The sequence below is a fragment of the Anarrhichthys ocellatus genome, unplaced genomic scaffold (assembly GCF_004355925.1).
Source record: "Anarrhichthys ocellatus isolate YVR2014 unplaced genomic scaffold, GSC_Weel_1.0 scaffold51, whole genome shotgun sequence".
Taxonomy (NCBI): Eukaryota; Metazoa; Chordata; class Actinopteri; order Perciformes; family Anarhichadidae; genus Anarrhichthys; species Anarrhichthys ocellatus.
The window spans coordinates 2,009,300-2,029,916 of NW_022280081.1; the positions used below are offsets into that span (position 1 = coordinate 2,009,300).

Below are 20,617 nucleotides of genomic sequence, written 5' to 3' on the forward strand. Positions count from 1 at the left end.
CACACACACACACACACACACACACACACACACACACACACACACACCCCTTTCCCAAAAACATGCTGGCAAAGATATTAAAATCTATTTGATGAACTTTCTTAATCTGAAGAGGCGTTTCCTAATAAATGATCATGGTGTGATTTTTGCTGCGATCTGTACGACAGATGTTTTCGATAAAATTTTGATCAATTGTGCTGCCTTCATGCTAACACACTAAATGAAGAGGGTACACGTTCCATCCCCTACCCATCAGCTCGCCCACACCTCCATCGTGAGAATGTTGGCAAGAAACGTCTATGAGTGATTGTCGGGAAACAGGAAACCGATCAGTCGCGAGGTTGTCACCCGTCTTTCTGGTCTGATTAACATTCAGACGTCTTGTTTTTCCTTTGATGTGAAAGCTGTGTGTTTAAATGGAAATGTGCTTTTTCTTCCAGCTGTTGTGTCAAGTGATTCAGTCCTGATGATGATGAAACCCTGGCTGACAAGGTCATCAGCTCTGACCACACACACACACACCCACCTCTAGCTATCAACTAGTTTATCAGCGCCACTTTCTGGTCAGCAATAGCAGAGAAAAAGGCAACAATTCCTCATATTTCCGCAGTTCGGTGTTTTGTTTAATAAATTAATTTAAACTAATTGTTGCATATTAATCCCCTAATCGATCAAGTAATTGTTTCTGCTCTGGCTTTTAGGTCCAGCTGTTGTGCCAACACTTCTAGTTAATGAGTATTTACTGTGCGTCAGCTTGATTTATTCATCCACACTATTTTCAGATTTATCCTCAGTGAGGAAACGAAGAGAAAAAGACGACAAGTTCTCACATTTATCCTCATCTGTTTGCGTCACTGAGGCCTTTTAAATCTACCAAGTGTGTGTGTGCGTTTGTGTGTGTGGACTTACCGTCTGGCTGTCAGGAAAGTCCATCTTGATCAGCTTGTGAGCGCACTCCTCAAAGTCCAAACTACAGGGGAAAAAAATCAGTAAATTAGTAAGAGTACATCAGTGTGTGTGTGTCATTTTCTCAATCTGTTTCAGTGTTTCATTCTGTTCTCCAAACCTGTGAGCCGCTCTACAATGAAACCATAGTAACTAGGCTGCACACACACACGGTTTAAACACAGCTTTACATATTAGTCCAACTCCATCAAATATAGAAGGAGCTGTAAATAACTGCCAACACCCTGAGAGACGACTGACTGTGTATTTGTAAGAGTGTGGTAATCTGTGTGTGTGTGTACCTGGACTGGATAGCGAGGTAAATGGTTCTTCTGAAAGCAACCAGGTTGACTTCTGTCTGATCAAAGATGGTGACCTTCTCATCTGAGGGAGGGAGAATTAATAATATCAATATTAATGAATAATTGATTAATATCATGTTAAACAGGTTCATACCAGAATATTGATTAATATGAGATATTAATATTGTGAACAGTAAACAGGGTCAGTTAGCTATTCTTTAACTTTGCTCTACACAAGCTTTGAACTGGAATTTCCCTCATTGTAACTACTTCATCTTTACATCTACTTGACATATTATATTTCTGTTTCCCAGTGCATTGAAGTGGTTTTCATAAAGTTGAAGCACTTAGAGACAGAATAAAAACACTGCTTGACATTTTGGGATAAAGACTATGCTTCTTCTCTTTATTGTCAAGAGTTTGATGCAACCACTCTCATAAATGAGGGTGGTATCAATCTTCTCATCCAACTCTCGGAAAGAGCTTTAAAAAGAGCATTTCTCCCCCAAATGTTAAACTATTCCTTAAAAATAAGCAGCACTCTTAGTGCCTGTAGTACGGGTCCAGCTACAGAAACACTGGATCCTATGTTTCCCATAATGCAACTACACAATATATTTTTTGTTGAACCCTGCCACGTTTAAGACCCGCCTTAAACTCGGCAGCTCCACTTGAGATGACCCTGATGACGTCACTATGACATCATCGGGGTTATTTTCACAACTTGACAAAATTCCTCCAGAGCCACAGATGACATCATACAACCGTTTGGCAGGTCTCCCCGTCTGTCTGTCTCACCTCCTCCCTCCTCCGCCGCCTTCTCATCTTCATCGTCTTCCTCTTCGTGGCTGCCTTCGCCATCCTCCCCCGAGTCACTGCTGCCCTCGTCCAGGATATCTGTCGGGAGGTGACAGGTGATTGGTTAAATTGAGAGGGAAGTGACAGCTGATTGGACGCTTTGATGTTTGTGTGCATTCTGACCTTTTTTAATGGTTTTGTATTTCTCCTCGTTCTCCAGGAAGTCTGGGTCCATCTTAAACACATCTGAGTGAACATAAACACACATGTTACAATTACATATACAGATGTATTTCTGCAGAGAGACTTGTAGAGTCAGGTGGAGGTCTTACTGATGATGTCTTCGGTGTTGTACTCGTCATCCAGTGGCAGCATGTGGGTGAACTGGTCTTCCTCGTCCACCAGGTCCAGGCCCTCTGGGATCACTGCATGATCCTTGAAACCGTCCTTCCTGATGGCAAACATCACCTCGATCATGTATTGGACCCTCTTATCAATGGCCGACTCGTGGAGGACATTCCTGAGACGCTCAAATATGGCTGAAAAGAGAGACAGACAGGTTTTGTAGTCACATTTACGATGAATTGTGCCGATATTTGGGATCTACTTTAATTAGAAAGAGCCAGATCCTCTTACAAATGCAATACTGTAAGTTTAACGGTTCAGGTTAAGTTAAGATTTTCAGGCTAGAAATATTTTCATGATATTTTCGCTTGTTGGAGGTCATACACAGTCTGAGGACAACCTCAGGAGAAACAAAGTCCCTGAAATGTTCATGTTTTTGGAATGAAGCAGGTTTGTTAAAGCTGGATCCCAACAGGGCTCTTTACTTTATTCACAAAGCACTCGTAAAGACAGAAATGAATGAATGAATGCTGTCGTTAATTTCTGCAATTGTAACTACGGATCATTCATTGCAAAATGAAAATCAAAAAGGAAACGGTAAATTAGAAATGATAATAAGTTTTTTTTAACTCAGGATTATCAGCTAATAATTAAATGCTAAAAAGAAAAAAGGATATTTGATAATGTAATGACAATTAGAATTTGTGAAATGGAAACTTTCAATCCTGAAACAAAAAGAAGAAAATCTTAAATGCAAAAGCGTGAACTGAAATGTGTGATCTTAAATGAAAAGGTATCTAAAACAAAACATATAGAGTAAATAAAAATGAATAAAAATGTAAGCAATCCTTTTCTTTGGCATGTTGGCCTTTATCGGACAGTCGATAGTGAAGAGGCTGACAGGCAACGGGGGGGGGGGGGGAGGGGGGTGGGACATGCAACAAAGTTGCCCGGCCTGAAATAGACCAGAGTCAACAGCTGGAGCTACCGTTGATTCCTCGCGGGGACACCTCGGTCAGCTTGAGTCCACACTCCTTCAGGAAGGCGATGGCCACCTCCACGCTGTCGTCAGTCGGACGCTCCAGCAGCAGAGTGAGCATCTCCAGACAGAGAACCTCATGGGCCTGAGGGCGAGAGACAACAGAGCCGAGAGAGAGAGAGAGAGAGAGAAGTAAACACACTTCATTAGAGCTGAACACAAACACTCAAACATGTTAATATTATTAGAAGTAGAATATTATAAGTCAGACAGCAGGACCTACCACGTTCTGGTTGATGAGATGCGCCACAAACTTTGAGGCTGTCAGGCACTGTTGCTGGAACACAAAAGACAGACTGGTTTTAATACACTAGTTAAACTAATAAAGTGAATACGGTCAATGTCTATAATGATAGGGAACACAATTCAAACTTAATGTCAAGAAGACAAAAGAAAAGACTCTTTGCATGTATACATGAAGATGTTTTGTATTGCCTGCCTCTGTATGGGGCTGTGTTGTAATGGCTGTGAAAACAAATCTGGTATTATGAATCTAATCTTAAACATCTTATAAACAGACAGCACAGATAATATCTGTAGTTAGGTGGACGGCCAGCTGTCTCAATCATTTAGGTGTAGTTTCATATTCGTCTCTCTACATCTGAATCATCCAGCTTCAGCCTGACCAAGTTAAAACATATTCACCTCAGTCACCTGAGCAGAGGTGGGAATCTCACCATTAGATTCAGAAGAGATTCTTAATTCAAACCAGTTTCTTAATTCAATAAACAGAAAGGTTCAATGCACTATGAAACATAACCTGAAGTCGAGCTAAATGGTGTTGATGAAGGTCACAGTCTGACAAACAGGAAAGTGTGAAAGAGTCTTCTGTCTGTATGAGAATAATGGAATCAAAGTTACCTTGATCAACTTAACCACTGCTATGTTGTTACCAACGTTAGATCTCCTGTAATGGTGAACAAGCTCTCTCTGGGGAAAGCTATTGTTATTAAAAACACTGTACAGCAGTATTTCTTGTAAAATGAAACAGACCATGGATCAAGTTCTTGTCCACAGTTGGTCAAAGTTTTGAGAAGTGGTGAGGCATCTCCGGGTGATGGTATTTTGACTATTAACAAAAAAATACCCCACCTTTCATCGCAAACAGCGACAGTTAGATAAACAGTCAGACAGACGGGTACCTTGAGGTTGCGGCGGTAGCTCCTCCTGAAGGCCAGGATGAGACGCTTGAGGATCAGCTCTCCAATCTGAGGGAACTTGGAGTTGATGATGGAGACGACGGCGGAGTAGACGTGAGTAAAGGTCGGAGATGCCGCCTGAGCCTGCAGCACCGAGCGAGACAGCAGACCCCTGAGAGACAGACAGGCAGACGGATACAGCGGGAAGTCAGGGAGACAGTCAGTGAGACATAACCTCCAGTGGAATACAGAGGAAAGAAGGTTGCTCTGTTTCACTCTCTTTTATCAATCACGCTGGAAGCATCATTTTTTAGTAAAGTAGCTATTGAGTATTAATGTGAAGTTCCATTGTTCACCTCCCCCTGACGATGTTCTCCTGCAGCAGCTCCTGGATGATGAACACGATGTTGGACACGTTGACTTTGTTGATCAGACCGTTGATGGACTTCTTCAGGGCCTCCCAGCTCATCCTCTGATAGGCCAGGCTGCACAGGAGGCGGGGCGTCAGGGACAACAAAAATTATATGTAGTCGTATAAAAGAATCCCTCAGAATTGAATCGGGTCATGTTTGAGCCAATGTTACATTCCTTATAGCCTGAGATATGAAGTCTGAACATTCGGTAGGAGAAGACGCATATCAGAGATTGTGTCATAAATGTCTGTTGATGCACTGAAAAGACTGAAGTAGACTTTAGCTAGTAATACATGTTTTAATATATGTTTACTCTGGAAATTCGGGTATTTAATCGGGTTTGGCCCGAAACTGCTAAAGTGGTTTGGGCTCAGGTCAGTCTGTGTGGGCTCAGGGATCAGAGCTCTACCTTGAATGCACCGTGTTCAACAGTTTAACCACACAGTGACAATTCAACATTGACCAAGAGATAAAGGTGTTTACAATGGTTTATATTGGTGTAATTAATCTTTTAATATGATGGACCATCTCTCAGCAGCAAGTTTCAAGTCTCCACATGGAAACCTTCATAGAGGAAAGAAAATACATCTACAAACTGAGGGATGGTGTCTAATCCTTGTGTCTATAACAATAAATAAGTAAAACAGTCTCACCTGGTCTTGTCAGTGATTTGCTGCTGCATCATGCGCAGCTTGGCGGGGGGGATGTAAGCTCCACCCGTCCTCGTCAGGATCGGGTCGATCTCCTCCTTCTTCTTCTTGGCCGCCGGCTCCCCTGCCGCCGCCGGCTCCCTGTCTGCTGGAGGGGAGCCGGAGCGCCCTCTCCTCCTGTGGTCCGACTCTGCATCCCGATTGGGCCACCGGTCAAACCGCCCATCCCTATCGTCACGGCGATCGTCATAGCGATCCCTGAGCGGGGCAGAGAGGAGGAGGCAAAATAATCTTCAAAAAACGAATTTTGTTTCCACTTTCAAAAACAACTCAAGTCTGAATTGGTCTGGTGGCTTAAAAATGTCAGACGGTTCTACTGGTTTGAGTAAGTTCACTGATGATGTCACCACGAAAGAGACACCGTTTAAAACCTGATGTAAAAACGTTTTATCGAGTGAAATGGAAAGAGGAGAGATGGGTCAACGTATAGAGTATTTTAGTAAGAATATACAATTTGTATAATGAAAAATATTGTATCTACCCAATTAAAGCTGTATGTCACATATCAGTATTGACAACACTTTGTTTTATATGCTGTTTATATTGTATTTTGTTTATTTTGTGTTTCTGCATGTTCTTGTTTGATATTGGGTTCAATCAGTTTGTTTTTTGGTGAATATTACGATCATAGACTGTACATAAAAAGTGGACATAGTCACGATGATGGAACCCATCGGTTTGTGGACGACAGCTTTGAAGCCTTAGGTTCGTCAATTCGGACGGCGCCATCTTGGTTTTTAGCTGCCGCCTTCTTGATTAACTAAATGAACATCAATTATGCTGCATTGAAGAAGACTTGAAACTAGAGAGTAAGACCATAAACTCATGTTTACAATGTTTACTGAGGTAATAAATCAAGTGAGAAGTAGAGTCATCTTCTCATAGACTTCGATACAATCTGACTTCTTTTTACATCCAGAGGAGTCGCCCCCTGCTGGACATTAGGAATGCAGGTTTAAGGCACTTCAGCATTGGCTTCACCTTTCAGACCTGGAGGTTGCCGCCTGGTTTTGATGTGTGATTTGCTTTACAACTGAAAAAGTGTTTGATGACCTGGTTTCACAGGGTCTTGAACATATCGATCACGTAATTTTAAACTAATAAAAAGTAACTTACCAAAATGTTCCAAGTTAAAAATAACTGCGTGTGTCTGTACGTTACCGTGTATAGCGTCCTCTGTCGTGGCGCCCCCGGTCATGGTCTCTCTCTCTGGACCTGGATCTGTCTCGTCCTCTTGACCTGGACCTGTCTCTCTCTCTGGATCTTGATCGGTCTCTCTCTCTAGACCTGGATCTTTCTCGCTCTCTGGATATGGATCGGTCTCTTTCTCTGGACATGGACTTGGATCTTGATCTCTGAAAATCAAATAAGAGAATAGTGTCAGCAGTATTTCTTCAGTCTTTGGGCATGTTAAAGAGTCTGGATGGTCCCTGAATGATAAACTTGGACCCCTCAGAGAAAACTAGACCAACAGCAAAACATGCAGCCATTTTTAAATGTCCGAGTTTAGCTGAATTAAGTTATTTTCAGAACAAACGCAACTCATTTGTAGCCAATAAAATAACAACTTTTGCTCACACAATCAATAGTTTTCCTATGACATCAATGTTGTTCTTTTCATATTGTCACACATAAATATGCTTATTATTACGCAAATGAGAGTCCTCTTTGACAAACAACGGGATGATTATAAAGACAACATCTGTGGAAGATGATGGTGAGTATTCTACAAAAGATAATTTTGTTTTTGAAAGGTTAATGCCAACAAATATGAATTCTATGAGAATATTTAGCAAGATAAACATGTCGTAAATTAGGAAATGATAACGTGTATAATTGTTCAATATATTTTGACTTTTGGACTGAAACAAGTACAAAGACAAAGACTGAGCTGTCTGTGTGAGAGAGAGGGGAGGACTATTGCACACAATTGGTCTGTAGGTTATTCATAATAATTGGAATATCAACGTTATGAATGAAGCATCAAACCTACAGCCCTATTTATAAGACTTCTAGCAAAGCAAGCACATGAGCTCACCGTCTTTCCTTGAAAAATCCACGGAGGTATTAAGCTGACGATTATAAACTGATGCCTTGTATTAGCCATGAAAAACACAATAATAATAATAATAAACACATTGGCTTCATACGAGTCTGGCAAGTCATGAATGTTGCCAGTGGATATTCCACACTTTAGTTTCCGTCCCCGGTGTGAGAAGACCTTCAGAGAGACAACAGAGCCCCAGTTAAAGATGGAGTCAGTGTGCATCAATAGAGGTTTTCAGTATTTTCTTCACCGGTCACTGGTCTGTTTCATGAAGCCGGCGTGCTAACTTTATCCATAGCTTCTCAATCTCACAAAGATGTCTTGATGTCAACTCTGTTGCCATGGAAACTCAAACTGCAAACCAGCCAAATATGAGAACGGCCGGTTAGTCACGACATGTTCAGCGAGAGCCAAGAGAGCCCGAATAAGCTGAATCCACACTGAGGTGCAGACTCCTGCACAACTCCAAACACAAGTGTTGAAGATATGGGATGTATACATACACACACACACACACACATACATATATCCCAGAGAAGTGGCAGAAAACTGATAGATGGATACATTTTGAGAGGCTCTTCAGAATCTCAATATTTAATCATACACATGAATTATGATATTTCTTGCAGCACTGCCGTCACAGCAACATTTTTCTTATCATCACCTATCTGTACATGCATAAGAGTAGAAGTCTACATAGCGCCCCTCCCCCTCAACAAATTGGAGTTTCTCCAGCAGAAGTTTTGCAAACCCTGAACCTCTAGAGAAGTTTGGTGCCCACAACCAGGGGGCACCAAACTTCTCTATTTTAACAATAGCAGGAAGTCAACAGTACTTTATCAGTGCATGTAAACACATGAAATACCAGTAACGTCCACATTAAGCCTGACTTACTTTGATCTGAGCCACACTGCTCCTTAACTTCCTCAGTGCACCATTATGTTCATCCTCATCACTGCTGCTGCTGCTGTCGTTTGAGCTGCTGGAGGCGGCGCTCCTGGCGGGGGAGTGGCCTGCAGGACTGGCTCGAGGGGACGACTTCTCTTTGGGGCTTCTTTCAACCAAGCCGGCCTGTTGAGGCTTCTCTGCTGCAGGACTGGACTCGTCCTCTGAAGGTCCTGAAGACAGCATTATTGGATGAATATCAAAACAACAGCCACTAGTACGGCCACCGTTACAACATAAAATAGTTACAGCAGGTTTGACTCACCACTTTGTTGCTTTTGAGCAGGACAGGGCCTTTGACTTCTGCCTGGAGAGTCCATCCCTGAAAAAAAACAACGCACACATACACATTTATGATTCTAATAAATATTGCAACAGCGATCACAGATTAACTCATACACAAAGAAAAGCAGGAAGATTCCGTTGATTAACAAACGGGCCTTTTTATCAGCAATATTCAATTTTTTCATATTGTTATTCAATCCCACGAAAAGACCAAAATCAACATTCAATGTGCTTCAGTCCATCTCTCAATAATATCGGACTTCCCAACTCTGTGGCTCTCAAACCCACTGGTTCCTAATTTTTCACAAGTACATCGTTTCATATTTAAAACGCACTGTATAACTTCTAAAAAAACAAATGGCTGCTGTGTTTTTTCCTCACACGTCACTCGGGAGATTACTACTCATAGGTGCTCTCTTGAGTATTTCTGTCAGCAGGAAAAACGCTACTGTGAATGTCACTTCTAAAAGATATCAATAGTTTCGGCATTTTTTCTGGGATCATGATAGTATTGGCTCTTTAACTTGACAAATTAATTATATGATTTTCAAAATAGTTGCCAATATATTTTCTGTCCATCACTTGGTCGATTACTCGGATAATCTTTCCAGCTTCCACCATGTGAAGACAGTTTTTCCAAATATTTTTCTGTGCCAACTGACTCAATGTCTGAGACAAATACTACTAAACCACAGCAGGTATAAACGGTATTTTTTTGTATTTCGCTTTTGGGTGATCCGACCCTTTAAAATACAATGTAAAGAGTTTCACTTTCAAAGGAGTTTAGCTATATGTACCTGTAGCTAGCTAACGTCCTAATAGTTAAGCGCCCATGTCTCCGACATAACTTATATTAAATAAATAGAGCCGTACGCCTAAATTAGTCATGTGGGCCGGTTACTACAACAATATCACCTGTATATATAAAACCCAAACTCCAAAGACCATGTCTGTTTTATCGCCATGTGTGTTTGGATGCGCCTAAGTTAGCTAGTAAGCTAATCCTAACTTAGCTCCAGCAAGTTAGCTAAGATGCTAGTTATTTGTCGATGAAACCTCCTGACTTTTTACTCTGTATATTTCAACAGAAACTATCTGCAATTTCTGTGACTTTTAATGTACTCTTACCGTTCTGTTTTCCTTATTTTTGTCCGTTAAATCAGTGTCGTTCTTATGGCGGAAAACTTCCTACAATAAGTTAAATACTTCCAGGTAACGGACAGCTTCCGGATTTCACAATAAAAGTCCAGAGGCTGCTTGGAAGTAATGGCTTTTTTCTGTATCGCCCCCTGGTGGTGAACATAATTACCTCCACAATGTGAAGTCCTTAGTCCATTATGATGGTAATTTAGGATAGGAAAACAATAGCAATGTTGTAAAGTTGAACTATATCCACGTAAAAACGGCAAACATGTCTAAAGAAAATGTACTATTGCACTTTGAACTTTTGAAAAAGTTTCTGTTGAAGTGGCAGTCAAAATACAAATGCCAGAAGAATTTGAAAAAGCAAATAAATGCTTTTCTAAAAAGTGTAAGTACTGCATGAAGTTGAAGATTCAGTTGAAATTCAAGCACTGAAAGGAGTTGAAATGTCAGTCAGTGTAGTTGACTCTATAACAATGCATCATATCTTAAATGCTCAATATTGGTTAAAATCGTATCCTACAAAGTAAATAGAAACTATGGATGTCAGATAAATGAGTAAAAATACAATATTTCCATTTGAACTGTAGAGAAGCAGAACTATAATCAGCAGGAAGTTAAGCAGGACTCATCTGTACTGAAAATAAATACATCTTTATTATTCTCATCTCTACAGAGTGATCCCTCCCCTGCATCCCACTGAGAAGACATCAATACAAAGTACACATCATCATTAATAAACATCAATAGAAATTATTAGACACCAATAGTCAGACAGTGAACTGAAATTAGAAGTGTGTGAAGGATTTTCTTGATCAGTTAAAAAAAAAAAAGAGAATAAAAACACGTTAGAGCTCACAGTGAGTGTTGGTCCAGAAGAGCAAAGTTTGTGATCATCAAAAATTATAATCTTAAAACAAACAGTCAATAAATGATGATGAGAATAAAGGTTCTAAGGTCCAGTTATGATTTAGAGCATCGAATTAAGACTGTGAGATGTGGCTGAAAGCTCAGACTCATCACCTTTGAGCTCAGATTCTCGTCACCATATATTGTTCCCAAACATCAACAAAAAGACAATCAATAAATTGTTTCCCAAAAGTTCAGCTTTCAGTATGTAATTTAAATTCTAATGTGAGTTTGTGTTGAAATTCAGAAAATCAGTTCGTGAAGATTAAAAAAAAAAAAAAAAAAAAAAAAAAGAAGAGGTATTTTGGAGGGTGTTTGTCTTGATTGACAGGTCTCTCAGCCAATCATACCCCGCTATGGTGGGTGCAGAGTGTGTGTGTCACCTCAGCTACTCCCAAGATTTTGCTTTCAGTCACTGATGGTCGATCTGAAAACCTGCGAGGCACACACACACACACACACACTATACAACAGGCTTTATTGCTAAAGAAAACAGATGTTGAGTAAATGGTCATTAGTAATTCATTGTTCATTGATCAATCACTTCTGTGGATTCTGTGCAAAGAGGAGGAACATCCGATTTTCTCAACAAAACCAGCAAGCTGCGGATTAGCTGGTATCAGTCATGCTGCAGTGGAGCAGGATGACCTGCAACATTAGCAGTGATTTACTGATACCACAGTCTCAGGAATCCATATACATGTTCATATTATTGCACAGATTTGTCATCGGACAGTCGGAAGCTAACACACTAACGCGGCTAACATGCTAGTGCAGCTAAGGTTTGGGCTACTCTGCCTGCTCCCCCATACATGGTCTGCTGACCAGGCATTGCATCATCACCAACATCATCACTGTCGCCATGACAACTTACTGAAACCTGCTGCTGCAGAGTGACCTTTGACGTCTGCAGTACCTAATGACATCACTCGCTAACCCCATCACCTGCTCTGTAACAACCAACACACGCACACACAAAACAAAGACTAAGTGTTAAAGGGACAGTCCAACATTTTGTTAAATCTTTTCAGTTCAGGATAGGTTTTGCTAAACAAATCTGACAAAAATGGAAACTGACAGATTCAACTGTGAATGAGGCTAGAGGAGCAGACGCACAATGACAATGATGGTGATGATGATAAAGTTGTGTGGACAGCTGTACGAGCATAAACCTTTAACGGTGTATCTTTAAAACATCTTTAAACCGTTTACATGAAGGTGAAATGTGCATGGAATGAATAACTTTAAAGAGTAAAAGCTAAGTTTGACAGAAACCTCCACTCTTTTTGAAGTTTAAGGAATGCAAACGCAAACAAAAGGACAGGAGGGCTTAGATTACAATATCATTAATAAGGCACTTACAGCATTTCTAAGGGAAGTATTCCCCCTGTATGTGGCTTTGAAAGATTCAACTCAGCCAAATTACTAAATGAATGAATATGTTTTAAGTAACAAGCTACTGATTTATTATTATCATCATTATTATTATTATAATTATTATTATTACTATCATCCATACGTACTGATCTGATCTCAGACTGGGATCGTGGGCAAAAGAAATTCACAGGACTGGGACTGTGGTGGTACTGGCAGAGTACTATTAGCAGTAGTACTTGTAGTATTAGTAGTAGTAGTGTGAGGCCTGGCTTTGATCAAAACAGCTTAGAAACAGGAAACAGGATGTGACGACGACACATCACCACTGATGGTTCACAGGGACAGCTGGTGTACCCAGCATGCATCACACCAGCACGCCAGAAACAAACAGACACGGAGAAGTGCAAGTGTCCCGTCTGAGGCCCCGCCCTCCACAGGTGTGGTGGGCGGGGCTTATCACACGTCAGCGATGTGCTTCCTTCGTCAGCAGTGTTACAGACATACAGTGTTATAGACGCATAGTGTTCACACGGACAATGTTACTCAGCTATACAGTGTTACAGACAGACAGTGTTGCTGTGGTTACTGAGGCTGAAAGTGAAAGGGGTGGTGCTCTGCTGTTGCCGTGACTACAGCGGGTGTTGCCTGCCGGGCAGGGGAGATTGCCGTGGCGACATGGCAGCCAGCAGCTCCCTGTAGATCTCCTGTCGGACCTCCTGCGCCACGCTCTCTCGAATCTGGAAGAGAGCAGAGACAGAATTGGTTAACATTTAAACACTCAGGTCCTTTTTCAGGCTTATTTGAGAGTTAAATGAGCAGTTTGAAAGTACAGACATGAGATTGGTATTAATTAAAGGAAGCATTCTGCAGCTACCAAACTTTTACTTCATCCTAACAATGTAAAATATAATATAAAGTCCACCAACAACAAGCCTAAACAAAACAAAATCCTTTCAAACAAAAACGATGACAAAACGTATTACAATTTCCATCAACAAATAAAACATGACATTGTTAAAGATGGACAAATGGACATGTTTTCTCATTGGCTGTTGTTATTCTCTATATACACAGCTAACATTAAACATTCCCACAATGGCAGTAATAAACATAAGAGTGGACTTTACTTAACCAGTGAAGTACCAGTAAAATTAAAAGTGCTGACAGATTGTTACCTCTCTGATGAGCTGGTGCAGGTTCCCCACTCCGATTCCTCCTGATGCTCCTTGCTCCTCTGGTACTCCTCCCCCGTCACTCTCTCCCTCTTCCCTCTCCTCTTCCTCAGTACGTGTGTTGGGTCGAGGAGGGGGGACTGGGTTTATGTTAATTGATGCCCGGTACACGCCTCCTTTCTGCTCGCCATCCCCTCCTCCTGGGGCTGGACTGGAGGTTCGGGAGGAAGGTGCGGTGGAGGGGGAGTGACCGTCGTAGCTGAGCTCTGATTGAAGGAGGAGCTGCTCTCTGAGGAGGTCTGACACCTAAAGAACAGACAGGAAAAGGTTGTACATTAACACAAACTTAATCATTATTATTCTCCAAAAAATGACTGTAATGTAATTATTATGTTTATCTAACACATGTGTGTGTGTGTGTGTCTGTGTGTGTGCACAAACCGGCTCCATGGCTCTCAGCGCAGAGGTGGTGGACATACTGTCAAAGCTGCTGTCCCTATGGTGACCCTGAGGGAGAGAGCGGTTCACATCATGTCTATCAGTTTGGTCCAAAATCACATAAATTGTCTCAAAAGGGTTTTAAAAACTTCAGCTATGGTATTGTATGTGTATACCATGTGCTGTGTGTTTTTGTGTGAATATACCTTGTGTTGTATATGTTGTGTGTATTGTGTACACCCCGTGTTGTGGGTTTTGTGTGTATATCGTGATGTGTGAAGATCGTGTATGTTGTGTGTGCTGTGTGTATATACCAGTGGCGGGCCGTGCATTTTATACCTAGGCCTTCACTGTTGTCCTGCAGCTGAAATACCACCTTATAACCACATAATGGCGCCACAGTTATTATTTGTTTCTGAGGCTGTAACTATGTACGTCTTCGTATTAAATCGTTCGGTACGAGGCTTACAATACATTTGAATAGTACTAGAGCATTTGGAAAATGCAGAAGCTTATATTCAGGAAAATATAATGTTTACTGCGATCATGGAGGACAGTGGTTCTCAGCTGGTCTGGCTGTGGGATCCACCATTATTCCTTAATGACAAGTCACGGCCCAAAGAGATCGTCTTATGATTTTACTTTCACAACTTGAACATTGTACGTACTGCTCTGCAATGTCTTTCCTCGTCTCAGTCCCCTGTGTCATGGTGTGTGGTACATCTCACTCGAGTCAGAATGCCCATATTTGATTGGCTGAGCTGCATCACGTGATGTGATTCACTACCCGACTAAGCCTCTGCTGTTAAGTTTTGTTTCACGATAGTCACGTGCTCGCCCACTGACTAATCACACCACACTCTGCACCTCGCGGCAGAGCTGTACATGGACACTGAGCTGCACGTAATGCTGACGTCATTATAGGCCAGCTAGCAGGCTCCGATACGTCAAAGAATATGCCCAACATGGCAAACTAAAGATCTGATTGGTTGAAGAATATGACAATCAACAATATCGTCCCCATTCACTTAAACTACAAAGGGATTCACTTGTAAGTCTGCAGGCCACGGGCCTCTCTTCTTACCTAGAGACACAGAGGTGAAATCTGATTGGATAAAAGCTCTACTTCAAACAAGCTGCACTGGAAGCAGAGCAACTGAGGAAGACAGTAGCTGTGCAATGAGAAAATAAGATAATGGGAAAATATTTTTATAAATTATAATACATGTAGTGTATTTAAGAAAAAATATTAAATTATAAAATAGAAAGGCCTTGCAGGCCCTGACGGCCCACCACTGGTATATACCCTGTGTTGTGTGTGTTTGTATGTATACACACTGTGTTGTGTATATTTACCCTGTGTTGTGTTTGCGTAAAGATACCCCGTGTTATCTGTTTGTGTGTCTATACCCTGTGTTGTGTTTGTGTGTTAATATACCCTGTGTTGTGTGTTAATATACCCTGTGTTGTGTGTGTTGCGTGTTTATACCCAGTGTTGTGTGTGTTGCGTGTATATACCGTGTTGTGTGTGTTGCGTGTATATACCGTGTTGTGTGTGTTGCGTGTATATACCCTGTGTTGTTTGTATTTGCATGTATATACCCTGTGTTGTGTGTGTTGCGTGTATATACCCTGTGTTGTGTGTGTTGCGTGTATATACCCTGTGTTGTGTGTGTTGCGTGTATATACCCTGTGTTGTGTGTGTTTTCGTGTACATACCCTGTGTTGTGTGTGTTTTCGTGTGCATACCCTGTGTTGTGTGTGTTTGCGTGTACATACCCTGTGTTGTGTGTGTTTGCATGTACATACCCTGTGTTGTGTGTGATGTGTCAGCTCCATCAGTCTGTCTTCCAGCTGCTGTTCTAGCTCCTGCAGTTCCTCTCTGACCGCTGACCTCAGAGACTGAAGCTGCTCTACCTCCATCCTGCACACACACACACACACACACGCATGAGGTTTGTTTTGTATCGCATATTATTACAGTCCAGATTACTGTCAAACATGTATCTGTTTGCTTTAATGAGTCACCTGTCAGCAGGGCTCAGGTGCTTGTAGACCAGGGCCTGTTGTTGGATTATTGACTGCTCCAGGTCCGTCATCTGAGTGCGGAACAAGTTTAGACTCTGCCTCTTCTGCTGAAACTCTGCCAAAGACTGAAATCAGAGAATCGCACTTAAATGAAGCCGACAACTGTCAACTATGGCGTCTTAGATGAAAACGGTCTAAATACATCATACTGCAAACAGTATGTATAGTTTAGGTTATGCAAAGCTACTATGTCAGTTTATTATATAAATCTGAACACAAAGTGGTGGGAAATATGTTAGTATTGAACATGTGGTCTTCACACCTTATCTCTTAAGTAAAGACCCGGTCAGAGAACATATCTGCCTTCAAAGGGAACTTGTGATTTTGTGTTTGTGTCATGGAAGTCCAATGAAAACTGTGTATTGTAAGATGGACATAGACTTTAAGTGCAGGAAGCCTCGCTGCTGGATTCTACACACAAACTAACCCATAGAAATTGCTAGATAAGTGATGACCTTACCTGGTGGTTGGGCAGAGCTGCTCTGTGCTCACTGAACGCGTCCGGAGTGTCGGCTCGCTTCTAGATGGAGGGAGGACAGTGATGTCAGGACAGGAAGCGGAACAGGACAAGCTGATGAAAGGATACGTGCTAACCTAGTTAAAACTAAACTATAGGAAGTGATGTCATTACCCCTGGTGTTGGGGTTTCAGAGGGGTTTTTAGGGTTCGGGAGCAGCAGGGAACAGCTGATCAATCGCACAATTTTCCGCCTGCAGTGTTAACAGCCGTTGCTGCCAGTTTACCACCATTGAACTAGAGGCCTATGTATAAAACACCAGATCTAAAGAAAATTACTGCTTAAGACCATATGCTAATTAGACTAAGACTGGAATAAATGCAACACACAGAGTGCTGGTGAACTGTAAAATTACAACTGCAGCTTACAGAAAAGTCTGACATTTTGGGAACTATGCTTCTTTACTTTCTTGCTAAATGTTAGATGAAAAGATTGATACCCCTCTCATGTTTTTACGCTAAATATGAAGCTACAACCTGAAGCCAGCTAACTAAGCTTAGCATAAAGTCTTAAACATGGGGAAACAGCTAGTGGCTCTGTCCAAAAATAACAAAAAACACCTTAGAGGTGCTCTGAAGCTCACTTAGTAACATGTTTTATATCCCTTGTTCAATTTGTATAAAACCCAAAGTGTAAAAAGAAAACCCATACCGTATGGGAGGATATGTACCAAACTATGCTTTGGTCAGGATTTGTTTCAGACAACCAGTGGACACTGAAGGAAGTTACCGGTCCCAATAAAAGATTATTCACAAAATTATGGACGTGTTTTCAATTTTACCTCCAAATACAGCGGTAGCTAATCTAACATCTAAAGCTAAAGTGTTAGCCTGATCATAGTCTGATCATCTAACCTCTTGCGTTTGTTATTCCATTGGATCTAACTTTATGGCAACATAGCAATGAAAATAAAACCAAATTTAAATATAGTGCGACTACAACCACAACGGACTACAGTTTAAGTAACAAGAGCTCAAGGGACTGGTACTGAGGAGGACTAACCTGGCTCAGATTCTGAACCGTTCCTCTGATGTCATGCAGAACTCTCCTCAGCTGCATCTCTGTACTGGATGGGCCCTGGCTGGGTCCTGAACCTGGAGCAGTATGAGGAGTGAGCCCCGGGTGGAAACTGTGACCCGGGCCGAGGCTTGAGGCCAGGCCTGGGAAGAAACCTGCAGCAGGAGTAGTGAACCCTGGCTGGAGGCTCTGACCCGGGCCAAGGCTTGAGGTCAGGCCTGGGAAGAAACCTGGAACAGGAGGAGGAAACCCTGGGTGGAGGCCGTGTTCTGGGGCCAACGGTGGACACTGGGTGACGGGGTGGGGAAACGCCAGGTGTGGGTTCATGTTGTACACATGGTTACCAAGATAGGGTGATGCAAACTGTGAGCCGCGAGGAGAGGCATGGTAAGGTGACTGATGACCGTATAGTTGATTGTACGCTTGGTGGTGCATTGCTGGAGATCCTGGATGCAAGTTGCCCAGATTGAAGGGTTGAGGAGCCGTGGAAGTTGAGAGCTGATGCAAGTTGGAGAGGCTGCCGTGCTGAGAGAGTGTGGGAGTTGTAGATTGGTAGAGACTGGTTAGACTAGAATGTTGGGTCAAGTTTTGGTGGTGAAGGAGGTTAGGAAAACTGGCGTATGGATGGAGAGGGGATGGGTACTGCGGAGGAGGGTTCAGAGAGAAGGGGTATGGGCTGGGGTTAAGGCTGGGGCTGGGATTTGGGCTTGGGTATGCGTACTGAGCTGTAGGATTAGGATTAGGATAACGGAACATCGTCTGCCCTGGATTCCAATTTTTCTGATTTTGGTTGGCAGTCATGTTCTGATGGAACTGGCCCGGCTGCTGCTGATTTGAGGAGAGATCAGGAACGCTCTGGGTGCTCCAGGTGTGGGCGTCTCCTGGTGACAAGTCGTATGGAGGGCTGCTGTTCTGCAGGGAACAGGTTGACCGCAGTAGATGGCGTGGGATGGGTTTAGGTGGGATGGAAGCTTCTGTGGGGAGCCTTGGTGGTTGGTTGTTAGAGTCAGGCGAGGGGGCAGGGTTTATAATAAGAGTAGACAGACAATTGGTTTGTCCTTCCTCCTCTTCTTCTTCTTCTTCTTCTTCTTCATCTTGCCCTTCGGCAACATGGTTGTATTTAAAGGAGTACCTGGGCTGCGTGCAGGACGCCTGGCCTCGACCAAACTGGATCCTGACAGAGGACACGATCCTGCAGGGCGAGGGGAACGAGGAGGGCAAGGAGGGCAAGGAAGAGGACCTCTGTAGAGGGATACCACGTCTTCCTCGTTCTCCCCCTGGGGTTTGGGGCAAATCGGCGGACTGGGGGTTGACCCGCTGCTCACCCCGGGTCACCTGTTTCTGTTTGGCTCGGATCAGAGCACTGAGAACTGGAGACGAAGGAGTAGGAGGACGACAAAGTGAACCATAATCAGCCAAGAATGCATGCTCTTCTTTGGCCTCGTCCTCAGCACACACTCCCTCTGTGGGTGGTTCTGTATCTGTGGCGGTCTCATTCTGGTTCTGAGTGTGTTGTGGTTCTTGTTCTGAAGCAGTCTGATTCTGAGTGTGTTCTAATTCTGGTTGTGGCTCTTGTTCTGCAGCAGACATACTCTGGGAAGTCCTTTGTTCTGGTTCTGGATCAGTCTGTTCCCCTCTCTCAACTTGCTCCTCCTCCCTGGTCTCATCCTGCGTTCCCATTGGTCTGTTCCTGGGGAGATGGTGGACTGCATACTGGAGTATCTGCTCTGAATTCCCATCATGCTTGTCTTCTCCCCTGGAATTACTTCTCCCATCAGCCTCAGCAGCAACATCAGGCTCCGCCTCTTCCTCTTGGTCATCTGGCAGCTCGAATGCTGGCTGATCCATTGCGAGGGGCGTGGCCACATCTATTGACGGATGTGATGTCACAGTGGTCTCGCTGTCACAGCTGTCACTGCTCTCCTGCACCTATTCACAATGAATCGACAATTAAATACCAGCGGTGGATGAGGTACTCAGATCCTTATATGAAGTAAGAGTACCAATACAACAATGAAAAACATCTCCATTACAAGTGACAGTCCTGCATTCAAACTCCTTATCAAGTCAAAGCACAGTTTGAAGTATTATCTGCAGTCGATGCATCAATGTGTAAGTAGCATTCCACTGTTGTAGCTGGTCATGGTGGAGCTACTTTTAACAACTTAATATACAGTTAGGTAGTTTCATTCGGTGGCATCGAATATAGGTCGGTTGGTCACAAGATAAATCCAACGAGTCATGAGATGATTAATAAGATTATTACTAAAACAAAGTTCAGCTCCATAAATATATATACACTGTATATTATATATATTATATTTTTGGAAGGGGATATTGGATAATTTCACTTACATAATCTTATGTAATCAAGCAGTTATCTCAGTGAAAACATCCGAGTGGTTTCGTGAAAATAAATCACTTACTTAACTGATCACAAATGACAGACATCTGATATCTTTAATATTTAACTGTGTATGCATTTGATAAGCCTCTAACATTTTTTTATTTTTTTTATTCAAATGGCCCTCTCAAAAGTATAAAGTAAATATATGTATTAAATAAATGTGATGGAGTAAAAAAATGTCCTTCTAAAATGTAGTGGTGTAAGTAAGTAGCAGCATATGATTTAAATACTCCATTAATGAACAAGTACCTTACTTAAGCAGAGTAGTTGAGTAAATGTGCCAAGTTACTTTCCACCACTGTTAATCAGCGGTTGAAAGTAAAAGAAGATTCTGAGAACCTGAGAACCTGCAGGGAAAGACTAATTAGGTTGAGGTCCCCATGAGATTAATTGTCTATTTAAATTAATAATATAACTATATTGCCTTCTTAAAAGGGAAAGGAGACTGCACAAATAACGCATTCACTCAAATGTGGAAAACATCTAAATATGTGATCTGTAGTAATCTGCCAGAATTAAAAATCCCCAGTGTTTAAGCACAAACATTGCAGTGGCTTGTACTCCAATTGGGTGGGGGGTGG

At 42.2% G+C, this 20,617-nt stretch overlaps 2 protein-coding genes across 5 annotated transcripts in view; both read right to left on the bottom strand.

The window, feature by feature from the left end:
• Positions 1–10,200, bottom strand: part of cwc22 (CWC22 spliceosome associated protein) — a 15,088-nt gene extending 4,888 nt beyond the window's left edge. Inside the window, exons 1-14 of the mRNA XM_031870184.1 lie at positions 10,097–10,200; positions 8,949–9,005; positions 8,633–8,856; positions 6,853–7,046; positions 5,635–5,889; positions 4,925–5,053; positions 4,572–4,740; positions 3,653–3,706; positions 3,379–3,514; positions 2,378–2,584; positions 2,229–2,291; positions 2,046–2,144; positions 1,248–1,329; positions 910–970 (exon numbers count right to left, since the gene is read on the bottom strand). Of these exons, the coding sequence (XP_031726044.1) occupies positions 910–970; positions 1,248–1,329; positions 2,046–2,144; positions 2,229–2,291; positions 2,378–2,584; positions 3,379–3,514; positions 3,653–3,706; positions 4,572–4,740; positions 4,925–5,053; positions 5,635–5,889; positions 6,853–7,046; positions 8,633–8,856; positions 8,949–9,003 (1,728 nt within the window). The 5' untranslated portion in view covers positions 9,004–9,005; positions 10,097–10,200. The remainder of the gene's footprint in view (positions 1–909; positions 971–1,247; positions 1,330–2,045; positions 2,145–2,228; positions 2,292–2,377; positions 2,585–3,378; positions 3,515–3,652; positions 3,707–4,571; positions 4,741–4,924; positions 5,054–5,634; positions 5,890–6,852; positions 7,047–8,632; positions 8,857–8,948; positions 9,006–10,096) is intronic.
• Positions 10,201–10,746: 546 nt separating this feature from the next.
• Positions 10,747–20,617, bottom strand: part of itprid2 (ITPR interacting domain containing 2) — a 41,305-nt gene continuing 31,434 nt past the window's right edge. For all 4 annotated transcript variants that reach the window (XM_031870183.1, XM_031870181.1, XM_031870182.1 and 1 more), the window contains 7 exons: positions 17,615–19,558; positions 16,556–16,615; positions 16,036–16,160; positions 15,817–15,931; positions 14,011–14,076; positions 13,573–13,875; positions 10,747–13,134 (listed from right to left, as the gene is read on the bottom strand). In XM_031870183.1, coding sequence (XP_031726043.1) covers positions 13,027–13,134; positions 13,573–13,875; positions 14,011–14,076; positions 15,817–15,931; positions 16,036–16,160; positions 16,556–16,615; positions 17,615–19,558 — 2,721 coding nt within the window. In that variant the 3' untranslated portion in view covers positions 10,747–13,026. The remainder of the gene's footprint in view (positions 13,135–13,572; positions 13,876–14,010; positions 14,077–15,816; positions 15,932–16,035; positions 16,161–16,555; positions 16,616–17,614; positions 19,559–20,617) is intronic.